The sequence below is a fragment of the Bos grunniens genome, chromosome 3 (genome assembly GCF_055505025.1).
Source record: "Bos grunniens cultivar Pamir isolate PY7600 chromosome 3, Bosgru_T2T1.0, whole genome shotgun sequence".
NCBI lineage: Eukaryota > Metazoa > Chordata > Mammalia > Artiodactyla > Bovidae > Bos > Bos grunniens.
The window spans coordinates 8,810,728-8,824,406 of NC_141167.1; the positions used below are offsets into that span (position 1 = coordinate 8,810,728).

General features: G+C 42.1%; 1 protein-coding gene across 14 annotated transcripts in view; it reads right to left on the minus strand.

Annotated features, from left to right (window-relative positions):
• The window catches only part of GIGYF2 (GRB10 interacting GYF protein 2), a 127,510-nt gene that overhangs the window by 12,514 nt on the left and 101,317 nt on the right, over window positions 1–13,679 (minus strand). For all 14 annotated transcript variants that reach the window (XR_015155412.1, XR_015155411.1, XM_086377904.1 and 11 more), the window contains 2 exons: window positions 9,021–9,257; window positions 2,226–2,348 (listed from right to left, as the gene is read on the minus strand). Coding sequence is in view for 12 of the 14 variants with exons in the window: in XM_086377904.1 (XP_086234030.1) it covers window positions 2,226–2,348; window positions 9,021–9,257 (360 nt within the window). In the remaining 2 variants the exon portion in view is untranslated. The remainder of the gene's footprint in view (window positions 1–2,225; window positions 2,349–9,020; window positions 9,258–13,679) is intronic.

The following is a 13,679-nucleotide window of genomic DNA, read 5'->3' on the forward strand; positions in this document are numbered from 1 at the left end:
CTATCCCTCACCTCTCCCCAGCAGAAAATTAAAACTTTCCTTTTTAAACAGGCTGAACCAGTTAAGTGGATTATTCTATAGGAAAGCTGGTCGACCTACTGTAAGAGAATACACCTACAGATACCAACAGATGGTGGGATTTGAATGGAAGAAACCACTATAGACACCATCACAGCAAAGCCCAGCAAAGTGCCACATGCACCAGAACCTCCTGACAGCTCCTCAGTGCCTTATTCCTAAATAAGAACAAACAGCCCAGCCTGTAAGATGAAAGCCAAAGACCAAATCAAACAGAATTCTGTTGGAACAGAAACAAGGGGAAGTAGGAGTGATCAGTAAGTATTATTCTTAGAGTTTAGATGTTGTATTCAGTAGAACAAGAATAAGAGACTATAAACACAAATACTTAAGAGGGAACAATATATGGATTCAGAACTTTAAAATAAGAGAGCATACATTAAAAGTTCAATAGAAGGACTGAAAGAAAAGATTGAGAAAATATTCCATCACAAAAGACAACAGAGAACGAGATGGAAAGAAATATGTGTGCATGCTAAGTCACTTCAGTCTGTCCGACTGTGTGACCCCATGGACTGTAGCCCACCAGGCTTCTCTGTCCATGGGATTCTCCCAAGCAAGAATCCTAGAGGCGGCTGACACTTCTTCCTCCAGGGAATCTTCCCAACCCAGAGATTGAACCCTCGTCTCTTACGTCTCCTGCACTGGCAGGTGGATTCCTTACCATCAGCGCCACCTAGGACAACATGCAGATGACAAAATGTTGAGAAACAGAGCACACCAGTGCAGCAAGTCAAGCATGTTCAGATCTGAACAAGTTAGAGGGTCCTGGAAAGGACACTGCCAGGCAAAGAATGAAATAGAACTGTCGGATACTATCTGCTGGGTGGCACTTTATGCATTTTGAAGCGTGCACAGACTTAACTGTTCAAAGAAAATCAAATGAAAACACAAGGCAATTATTAACTTCTAACAGACAAAGATATGAACAAGAACCAAGACCTGTGATTCCAACTCTGATGACCATTATGTTTTTTTTTTATTTAGCAGGGACCAAAATTATTGGAAGAATTTCTAGCCTTGGAGGAGGAAGCTACACTCTGCTCTGTATCCAGCTGTTAACTTTTGAGAAAAGAGAGATGATTTCAGAGAAAGCTCAGCCTTTTTTCTTTTGAAGGAGGGTAGGAAACATGGTAAATTTTAAGGTGAAGAAAGCTTTTAACCTACTGGGTGATGTCATGCACACCACACGGTGAACATGCACAGACGCTCTTCACGGCCTTTAGTGAACCACACCACCCAGATCCAGAATGACAGCTTGCATTCTCGAACAAACTGACTGCTTTGCCTCAAATCATACCCATGTACAGTACTTCCATTAAGACTTAGTTACCTCATGCAACCTTCTCAGAGAGGCCTTCCCAGTCAGCACACCTAAAACTAGACAATCAACTGCTACCCACCACCAATACTAACTCCCAATCTTCTTCCTACGCCCCTTTCCACTTTATTTTTCTTTCTGACACATATTGCCTTCTAGAACTCTGTATGTCTTTTCATGTCCCTGTCTCTTCAACTAAAAGTAAGCTTTATGGAGGGAGAGAATTCTGTCTGTCTGAGACTCAACTATATCCACACAAGCAGCAAACACACAATGGACAGATGGCACTCAGCTAGTGTATGCTGAGCCAAACCATTCCACTTCCTCGTTTTTTCCTTTCTGTCAAGAACTATGTTCTGCCGCCCCCCAACCCCTTTCACTCTTTTGTATCCTCTCTATTCTAATGAGGAACTACAGGATGTAGACGAACAAGCAGAGAGATGGTATTTCTGTCATATTTTAAGGTTTTCTAGGTTAGTCAGAACCCAGTACCCTTTAGAGAAAAAAATTTCTGCATTGTAAGTGTCAAATTTTTAAGAGGCTATCCACACAAAACTCATCCCCCATTCTGAAATACCCATGTAACTTTTGTTTCTGAGCTACTCTCTCAAGAGCTATGGTAAAGGAAACAGAACATTTCTGTACCCAATCTTAATGTTATTTCTATTAGAGCCTTCATATTTGCTAGTGACCATCATACAGGCTAAAGAGCTGAAAAATAAATATCTAATTCAGATACACAGCAACTCTGACAAGTAGCCACTAATCCAGAATGCACACTGGCTATTCTGAATCACCGATTGTCTAGATCACTTTTAAAATTTACCTCCTCTCGAAGCTGCCGTTCTCGTTCCTCTTCTAGTTTTTGGATTTCAGCCAATGATAGCGTTGCCTGGGACTGACATGCTGTCGTATTGGACTGCTGGCCCCACGTTGAAGAAGAAGGAAGCTAGCAAAAAAAGAAGGCAGAAGAGTTCATGCAGACACATGGCTAGGAAACGGAGGGGCAACAATGCATTGTGTACAGCCAGAACCTTCATGCTTCCCTCCGTTCCACTTATAACATTCAATTTAAACTGCCTTCTTCGATCCTTTTACATGACTACTCTACCAATCAGTTTTGCTTCTTTTACTTAATTTTCTCTTGTCACAAGATTATTTTAAAACAACTTAAAACACATCAATATTATTGTTGTTTTAGTCATAAGTGGTGTCCGACTCTTTTGCAATTCCATAGACTGTAGCCCGCCAGGCTTCTTTGTCCATGGGATTCTCCAGGCAAGAATATGGAATTGGGTTGCCATGTCTTCTTCCAGGGGTTTTTCCTGACCCAGGGATTGAAACCGCATCTCCTGCATTGGCAGGTAAGTTCTTTACCACTGAGCCACCAGGGAAGCCCAAAATACATCAATACACTTTTATCTGATTTACTCCCATGAAATTGCAAATTTGTTATACCTGCCACTGATATATACTCCAATATACAGCCATAAAGAGAGAGAATGAAACAAAAGAATCACTAAGTTTTTAATCCAAGGAGGTAATAAGGACACGATACCCTGTTCTGAAGGGAAAGCTGAGGTGGGCAGCTGATGCCAGGCACGGTTTTCAATCAGCCTTTCCCAGTAGGGAGTTAACCAGGTTGTGGCTTCTAGTCATGAGCACAAAATCGGTTTTAATCGATAATTCTGTTTTTCCTATCCCTTAAAATTATCGACTAAAATCAAGTGTACACATGAGTCCTGTATACTTTAGTGTTCTCAAAATTTTGATTATTTCTAAGGGAATTCCTTGGTCTTTCTGGGCCAGAAAAAGATTCAATTTTCACACATCTTATGGCTCTTAAAAACAAAAACAACAAAAACCAAATTGAAACCAGATAATAAAAACAGCACGTGTGTGTGGATCAAAACAAAATGCCAAAATAGAAAGGTTCTTCAGTAGGAATCTCTAAAATTGGAACTGATGGGATAAGGGTAAAAGCAGCTTAAACTGTCAATGATGTTACTGGACAGCTCTCCAAACGAGAGCCCTCAACACTACTGAACATCCTCAACATACTGAGCACCCCTCAACATGTTCTGCCCAGTGGTGGGTAGTAAGGGCACTTCTCTTACACGCACCTGTGTTCTGGGAGGAGAGAGGTACAGAAGGGAGCTAAGAGAGAAAGACGGGGTACCAAGTAGGAAAAGTGGAGCACAAATAAACTCTTCCTCTCCATAGGAAATGACACATTTGGAAAGTCCTGTCAAACCTGCAGCAAGCATCACTCAGAAGGCCTGTAAAAAACGGAGACATCCTGGTCCCCATGTTCAATGAATAGTCAAAGATAAAGGCAGAGAATTTGCATATTTTTGTAATTCTGATGCAATCAGTCAGCAACCACTGTTGTCTAAAATCCCAGTGGCTATATCACCCCACCATACCCAGGAACCAATCGCCAGTCCTCTGCAGCAGAAACTCAGCCAGCACCAAGAATAGATTCACTGCCTCCTGAAATGGCCTGTTCCCCTTACAGGCACCTCTGAAACCCTCCTTTATTTTGTGCCAAAATATACTTCACTGTACTTTCTGCTCATGATTCACAAGACTCTTCTCTGGAGTAATGCAGAACAAATCTAAGTCTCCTTCACATGACAGATCTCTATCATTTCCCTTAAGTCTTATTTGTGCATAAGAAATGCTATCCCATCACTCCATCAACACTGCCTCAGGGCATTTTCCAGTTCAACCAACATCCTGTATTGCCCAGAGAACTGAAGGTTGTCAATCACACTTTTCAGAACAACTCTCTCCCAAGTGACAAGCAAACAGTAGGGAATTTGGGACATTTTTGGACCCCTGAATGCCTAATATCCTTCACTGATACTTGAAAATTTACATTTGCCCCCTGCTCTGATACTGTTACCTTACTTTTTCAACACCATTTTTTAAGTAACATTTCTTTAAGAAGTATTAAGAACAATCCTTAAGAAATGTAAAAACAGAGAGTCTGTAGGACTTGTGCCCTGACTTACGGCTCTCCCAACCTCCAGCTCAGCCAGCACTTCAGATGAGGGGAGCCAAGAACACAGGCCTCCCTCTCTCCCCTCGGCTGCCAGGCAGAGGGCTGGTTTCCCGGAAAGAGCACAATATTAGCAATTCTCATCCTGGCTCCAGCTGCCTGTTGCAAAGGCTAAGTTAGAGACAAGCACTGCTGAGATATAGGAGCTTGCTTATGTCTAGCCTCCACTTATGGAATGGAAACTGCATAGAGCTACTGAGACTGTTGTTTAGTTGCCAAGTCGTGTCTGACTCGTTTGCTACCCCATGGACTGCATGGTATTTCTCAGGCAAGAATATTGGAGTGGGCTGCCATTTCCTTCTCCAGGGGATCTTTCCGAGCCAGGGACTGAACCTGGGTGTCCTGAGACCATGGGGGCCCTGACTGCCACTGCCCTATAGTTTGAAAGGCAGAGGTTCCACGCCACCAGGAAAGGTAAGCCAAGGAGACCTGAGGCTCAGGTCCCTCCCCAAGGGCTTAACTGAAAAAGTGGGTGCCACTGTTCTGAGAGCAATTCCCTCCTAGCTCAGTAGGTAAAGAGTCTGCCTGTAACAATCAAACAGAGACCCAGGTTTGATTCCTGGGTCGGACCCGGAGAAGGAAATGGCAACCCACCCCGGTATTTCTGTCTGGAGCATCCCATGGACAGAGGAGCCTGGCGGGCTACAGTCCATGGGGTCATAAGAGTCGGACATGACTTAGCAACCAAACCACCACCACCACTGTTCTCAGCTCCAGAGCTGCGACTCAGGGAACTCTGGCCTTGAGGATGAGGTGGGAGGAACAGATCGGAATAGGGAGAGCTCCAGATCTCTTCTCAAAGGAAACTAACTTCATTTGCAACAGAGTGTGGAGAATGAGGAGTTGAAGCCTAAGGGAACTTTCAACATCAGTGGATGTTGGGGTAAAAGGCAGTTAGGGGGTAACTGTCAGATTCACTGGAGACACAGGCTAAACTGTAGGCTGCTTCTTGGTCTCAGAATTTGCAGATAACATGATACAGAAAATCCTAATGAATTCACTAAGAAACTATTAATAAATCAGTCCAGCAAGACGGCAGGATATAAGCTCAGTATACAAAAATCAATTGCACATCTATACCCTTACAAAGAACAATCTGAAAATGAAATTTTGAAAATTTCACTTACAATGAAAGCAAGACAAGATACTTAAAAATAAATTTAACAAAAGAAGTACAAAAACTATACTCTTAAAAACTATAAAACAGAGAAAGAAGTTCAAGATCTAAATGAACATAAAAACATCTTATGTTTACAGATCAGAAGACTAAGTATTGTTAAGATACCAAAACTCCTCAAACTGATCTACAGAGTCAATGCAATTCCTATCAGAATCCCAGTTGGCTTCTTTGCAGAAACTGACAAACTCATTCTAAAATCCATATTAAATTTAAAGAAACACAGAAGAGCCAAAAATTTATGAGAAAAAGGAACAAATCGGGAGGACTCACTTTCTGATTCCAAACTTAACAACAAAGCAATAGTAATGTCAACACGGTGTATTACTAGCACAGTGATCATACAGATCACCTGTACAGAATTCAGAGTGCAGAAACAAATCTACGTGTCCAATTTTTTAAGGAGAATGCTGCAGCCATTCAATGGACAAACAATAGTCTTTTCAACAAATGGTGAAAATAGGACAATCGGATAAATGACAAGCAAAAGAATGAAGTCAAACCTTCACCTCACGTAATAGATTAGGGAGCTAAAACTACAAAGTCTTGGAAGAAAACATAGGATTCTGTACAACTATGACCTCAGATTTACTAATTCTTAGATATAACAAAAGAACAAGCGACAGAAGAAAAAAACAGATAATTGGGACTTCATCAAAATGTAAAACTTCTGTGCATCAAAGGACACTGTCAAGGGAGTGGGAAAAAACAAATAAGAGAAAATATTTTTAAATCATCTGATATGGAACTCAAATACCTAAAACATATAAAGAACTTAAAAAACTCAATAATAAAAAGAACCCAGTTTAAAAATAGGTGAAGGACCTACATAGACATTTTTCCAAAGAAGATTTACAAATGGTCAATAAACACATAAAGAGATACTCAACATCATTAGTCATCGGGAAATTCAAACCAAAATCACTACAAGTTATCATTTCACACCTACTAGGATGGCTATAATCAAAAAGTCAGATAATACAGATTGATGAAGATGTGAAGAAACTTAAGCCCTCAACCACTAAACACAAAACGGTGCAGCCATTTCAGAAAACAATCTGGCAGTTCCTTAAACCATTAAAGACACTGGCATCACATGACCTAGCAATTCAAGCGCTAGATATGAAGCCTAGATAGGAACCTCATGGCTCATTCTCCAGCAACTTCATTCTGCTCTCACAAACCCCCTCCATTCTCCAAACTGGCTGTTTGACCTTTATTTTTTTCTTTAAATTTAAATTTTCACTCCCTTCATGGCTCAGTTCGGAAGTTATCTTCTTTCAGGAAAGCTTCCCAAACGCCTCAGATGGGCAGTGGGTCTCACGTATCAGTGAGCATCAGAAGCCCTGGAGGGCTTATTCAAACACAACTGTTGGGTTCCATTTCCAAGAGGTTCTCATTCAGTAAGTCTGGGTAGGACCCAAGAATGTACCTGCCAGGCTGGATGAAATTCAAGCTGGAATCAAGATTGCTGGGAGAAATATCAATAGCCTCAGATATGTGGTGTGGCTCACATGATAAAGAATCTTCCTGAAATCCAGGAGACCCCAGTTCAATCCCAGAGTCAGGATGATCCCCTAGAGAAGGGAAAGGCTACCCACTCCAGTAGTCTTGTCTGGAGAATTCCATGGACAGAGGAGCCTGGGGGGCTACAGTCCATGGGGTTGCAAAGAGTCGGACACGACTGAGTGACTAAAACTTTTCACCTTCAAATATGCAAATGATATCACTCTAAAGGCAGAAAGTGAAGAGGAACTAAAGAACTTGTTGATTAGTGCGGAAGAGGAGAGTAAAAAAGCTGGCTTAAAACTCAACATTCAAAATACTAAGATCATAGCATCCAGTCCTATCACTTCATGGCAAACAGATGGGGAAAAAGTAGAAATAGCGACAGACTTTTTCTTGGGCTCCAAAATCACTGCAGACGGTGACTACAGCCATGAAATTCAGATACTTGCTCCTTAGAAGAAAAGCTATGACAAACCAAACCTAGACTGCATATTAAAAAGCAGAGACATCACTTTGCCGACAAAGTCCATATAAGTCAAACATGTGGTTTTTGCAGTAGTTGTGTATAGATGCTCAAGAGTTGCATCATAAAAAAGGCTGAACGCCAGAGAATTGATGCTTTTGAACCACAGTGCTAGAGAGGACTCCTGAGAGTCCCTTGGACAGAAAGGAGATCAAACTAGTCAATCCTAAAGGAAATCAACCAAGAATATTCATTCGAAGGACTGATGCTGAAGCTGAAGCTCAAATACTTCAGCCACCTGATGCGAAGAGGTGACTCACTGGAAAAGACTTTGATGCTGGGAAAGACTGAGGGCAGGAGGAGGTGGAGGTGACAGAGGATGAGACAGTTGAATGGCATCATCAACTCAATGGACATGAGTTTGATCAAACTTTGGGAGATAGTGAAGGACAGGGAAGCCTGGCATGCTGCAGTCCATGGGGTCACAGAGTCAGACACAACTTAGCAACTGAACAATATCAACAAATTCCCAGGTGATCACACCCTGAGAACTACTGCTCCGAGCTCCCTCACTCACTGCACTTACCCCACTGTATTCCAATTTTCTGTTTATGTCTTTATCCTACGAGCTCCTTGAAGATAGGGGATACTAAGCCTCATGGCCAGCCATATACTCCATGAGAAGTTTTGTAGACCCTACCATATATCTGCTCCTCCCTCTCCACTTACTCCTATTTCATCAACAGTTCTACTACTTTCCCAGTCACGGAAGGCCTACTATCTAAGAGCCATTCCAACTTTTGCCCTCATCCCTCAGATTCAGAGCATCACTAGGTCTTGCTCATTAATGTCAGCCAGTTCTCATCTTGGCCCTATTCATTCTCACCACCACCATCACACTCTCTTTACTGGTTTCCCAGTCTCACTTTCTACTATTTCAAATAAGGCTTTGAATTCTCCTAAAACCTCATTTTGCATACATCACCTCAATCCACCGTTCAATAACCATGTCAGCTATGTTTCAAGCCCTGTATGATGGTTCCTACTTACACACCCAAATGTTTGAGTTTCTGGCACTCATGAGTCTATGGGCTCTTTGGGGACAGTCGCCTTGTCTCATTTATTCTTGCCTTAGCACTGCTGAATTGATACAGTAGGTGCCAATGTTTAAATTTATGAACCATACAGATCCACTTGGTTTTTGCTTATATTGCTGCTCATGTAGTAGCCTCTTTTACTTATTCTTCCCTTCTCTAAATGCATCGTTATATTTTGCTGATCAAAAAACCAAAGTCTCAATATTTAACATAAAGAATAGTTTATGCTATCGCACTGCCAGCATCCACCCAACCACAAATGCAGGCAAGCAGCTCCTCTGACCGGTGGCCTGGTCGGCGCCTGGCTTTACCTTCATCTGAGCCAGCTGCTGCTGCTGCTGCTGCTGCTGCAGCCTCCGGAGAGCCTCCTGCTGCTGCTGCCTCTGGCGCAGCAACTCCTTCTGCCGCTGGAGCTCCAGCTCTTTCCGCTTCCGCTCCTCCTCCTCGTGCCGCAGCCTGGCTGCCTCCTCTTCCATCCGTAGCCGGTTCTCCTCTAACCGACGCTGGGCTTCCTCTTCTTCCCGGGCCCATTTCGCAGCCTCCTCTTCCTTCCCAGAAGGAAAAGTAAGTAATAAAATTTAATTATATTTTAAAACAAACCTGAGTCAGTTTTCAAGGCTTCGGTCAGAGGCGTGCTTACCAGATAACATCATGCTTCATTTATTTCCTAATTTCTACATAAAAGGAACATCACTTTGGACATTTGTGGTAATACTGATCTCTAAGAGATCACCACAACCTCAGGCAAGATCCCTTGAACCTGCTCCAACCCTGAGGCAGAGCCAGCTCCTCAGGGTGCTGGGTGCAGAGAGCTGTCAGGACCTGCAAGGAAACTATCTGAAAAGCCTCAGCCAATGCCGGACCCAAAGCGACTTCACAAAACCACTTAATTCCATCTGAGGGTCTCACCCCTGGTGGCTCACAGGTCCCTGGGAGATCTCCCCCCTCACACATCCTCTACCCCTCTACTACTTTCAGCAGTACCTGGATCATTTTCTTTCTGCTTCTCTCCCTCAAAACCATTCCATGTGCCCCCTGGAGTTCTCCTGGCCTCCCTCGGTGGAGGCTGGTTACAGCCCTTGCAAAGCTCTATCTTATCCGGGCAGCACATGCTCCTCCATTCTCCAGAACTCAGGACAGACATCAGCTACTCTACGAGGACTTTCTTTGCCTTCAGGAGGTAGATGTCCCCTGTGTCTTTTGCTTACACTCAACTATACTTTGTCCTCCTCTCTCGGGATGCTCTTGGCCAACCGGTGACAGCAACTATTATTACCTATCCAGCAACCATTCCTTTCGGTCTTCTTCTTTGTAGAGGAGAGTCTCCTGTCACATCCAAGGTTTAAAATGCCAAGCTTTGCTTTTTAAGCTTCCAGTGTAAATTGGGACAACCATGTAATCTAATTTAGGCCAAAGGGCTGATTCTAGAAAAGATATTCTTCCCAGAGGAAAGGCAAGAAGCCCGAGAGAAGGGCCACACCCTTCCTGGGTACAGTATGGTATCCAACACTACCAACCATCAGGTAAAAAACATGCACTTAAAAGTCAGCACAGCAAGACATGGCAGAGCAGAGTGTGAACCGTGAGGGAAGAAGGCAGCACACCAGGACATGACAGGAGGAGCACGCGAAGCACCTGGACTCTCAGCCATATCACTGAGTCACTGAAGTTCATGTTCAGCTGCCTTATCTCCAGATTACCTTGATAGGTGAGGCAATAATGTTATCTGCTGTTTTAGCCAATTTTAGGTCAATATTTTGATTTTTCAGTTGAAAGATCTACAATGTGGCATTTATGTCTTGTAAAATCATTACCTACATAATCTGTGAGCTTCTTGAGGGCAGAAACAATTTCTCAGAAAGTTTTGGACTTGAGCAGGAAACAATCACAGTAACTAGCATATGGTATATTATCAGAATATATTAACTGTTGAATAAATAAACCAAATAATGCATTAACATACACTCTAACCTGGAAATTATCTACCTCTGAAGAATTTAGATTTCTCTAAAAGAGTTTCAATTAAGAACTTAAGCAAAAGCAGGTAATCTCTAGTTTTGTGTCAATCTAACCAACAAACAAAAACCTACATCTGTAAGTGTAGACTGCTGAACGTGGTGACTTCCTTCCAAAGAATACAGTAAAGGGGAAAAGTATGGTGGAGAACCCGATAAGCACTACTACAGCCAGGAGATCAATGTCACCATTAATAACCACACATCATGGTGCTAATATATACCCTTGGCATGTGATGAAAATGGTACTTTACCTCTGTGATCTCTTCCCAACACCCCCAACGCCAGTTTAATTATGGGGGAAAAAAAAAAAAACTTCAAAAAAACTCTGATAGAGGGTTACCCTACTGATCAGTATTCCTTAAAGTGGCTTAACTCAAAAAAAAAAAAAAAAAAAAAAAATCTGAGAAACTGTCATGGCCAAGAACAAGCTAAGGAGACAGGACAACTAAACGCAAGATTCTGAATGAAATCCTAAAACAGAAAAGGGACATGAGGGGAAAACTGAAGAAAAGCTTTTTTAGTTAATAAAAATGCATCAATATTTAGTAACGTGTCAGCATTGGTTTATCATAATTAATGTACCATAATAATGTAAACTAGTAAGCAGGAAACTGTACTACCATCCCAATTTTTCTGAAGATCTAACACTGTTCTAAAAATAGAATCCACTAATAAAAAATCTATTACTGTTCTTAAACATTAAAGCAAAATGCTGCAGAGGTCCTGGCTGCACTGGACTTAGGTAGTAGCCACTGCTGTGTGATCTCACAGCTACACTAAGCAGCAGAGAACTACATGCTCTAATGGTGCAGATGGGGGAGAATCCTAAGGCAACGAGGTGTCAACCTCCACATCAAACGTTTGGTTTTTTAAGAGCAGCCCTTCTTCGATTACTTTGGTGCTATTTTTAGTCTGTTTTGATTCCTTGACATCTTGCTCAGCTTTTATAATTACATGTGGGATAGCTATTACAAAAGTATTAAGAGCCTCTCTTTGGCATTGCCTCTCTTTGGGATTGGAATGAAAACTGACCTTTTCCAGTCCTGTGGCCACTGCTGAGTATTCCAAATTTGCTGGCACATTGAGTGCAGCACTTTCACAGCATCATCTTTCAGGATTTGAAATAGCTCAACTGGAATTCTATCACCTCCACTAGCTTTGTTCGTAGTGATGCTTTCTAAGGCCCACTTGACTTCACATTCCAGGATGTCTGGCTCTAGGTCAGTGATCACACTATCATTATTATCTGGGTTGTGAAGATTTTTTTTGTACAGTTCTTCTGTATATTCTTGCCACCTCTTCTTAATATCTTCTGCTTCTGTTAGGTCTATACCATTTCTGTCCTTTATTGAGCCCATCTTTGCATGAAGTATTCCCTTGGTATCTCTACTTTTCTTGAAGAGATCTCTGGTCTTTCCCATTCTGTTGTTTTCCTCTATTTCTTTGCACTGATTGCTGAGGAAGGCTTTCTCCTTGCTATTCTTTGGAACTCTGCATTCAGATGCTTATATCTTTCCTTTTCTCCTTTGCTTTTCACTTCCCTTCTTTTCACAGCTATTTGTAAGGCCTCCCCAGAGAGCCATTTTGCTTTTTTGCATTTCTTTTCCATGGGGATGGTTTTGATCTCTGTCTCTGGTACCATGTCACGAACCTCCATCCATAGTTCACCAGGCACTCTATCTATCAGATCGAGTCCCTTAAATCTATTTCTCACTTCCACTGTATAATCATAAGGGATTTTAGGTCATACCTGAATGGTCTAGTGGTTTTCCCTACTTTCTTCAATTTCAGTCTGAATTTGGCAATAAGGAGTTCATGATCTGAGCCACAGTCAGCTCCCGGTCTTGTTTTTGCTGACTGTATAGAGCTTCTTCATCTTTGGCTGCAAAGAATATAATCAATCTGATTTCAGTGTTGACCATCTGGTGATGTCCATGTATAGAGTCTTATCTTGTGTTGTTGGAAGAGGGTGTTTGCTATGACCAATGCGTTCTCTTGGCAAAACTCTATTAGCCTTTGCCCTACTTCATTCTATATTCCAAGGCCAAATTTGCCTGTTACCCCAGGTGTTTCTTGACTTCCTACTTTTGCATCCCAGTCCCATATAATGAAAAGGACATCTTTTTTGGGTGTTAGTTCTAAAAGGTCTTGTAGGTCTTCATAGAACGTTCAACTTCAGCTTCTTCAGCGTTACTGGTTGGGGCACAGACTTGGATTACGGTGATACTGAATGGTTTGCCTTGGAAACAAACAGAGATCATTCTGTCAGTTTTGAGATTGCATCCAAGTACTGCATTTCGGACTCTTTTGTTGACCATGATGGACACTCCATTTCTTTTAAGGGATTCCTGCCCACAGTAGTAGATATAATCGTTATCTGAGTTAAATTCACCCATTCCAGTCCATTTGAGTTCGCTGATTCCTAGAATGTCGACGTTCACTCTTGACATCTCCTGTTTGACTAATTCAATTTGCCTGGATTCATGGACCTAACATTCCAGGTTCCTATGCAATATTGCTCTTTACAGCATTGGACCTTGCTTCCATCACCAGTCACATCCACAACTGGATATTGTTTTTGCTTTGGCTCCATCCCTTCATTCTTTCTGGAGTTATTTCTCCACTGATCACTGCAGACAGTGATTGTAGCCATGAAATTAAAATACGCTTACTCCTTGGAAGGAAAGTTATGACCAACCTAGATAGCATATTCAAAAGCAGAGATCTTACTTTGCCAACAAAGATCCGTCTAGTCAAGGCTATGGTTTTTCCTGTGGTCATGTATGGATGGGAGAGATGGACTGTGAAGAAAGCTGAGCACTGAAGAATTGATGCTTTTGAACTGTGGTGTTGGAGAAGACTCTTGCGAGTCCCTTGGACTGCAAGGAGATCCAACCAGTCCACTCTAAGGGAGATCAGTCCTGGGTGTTCATTGGAAGGACTGATGCTGAG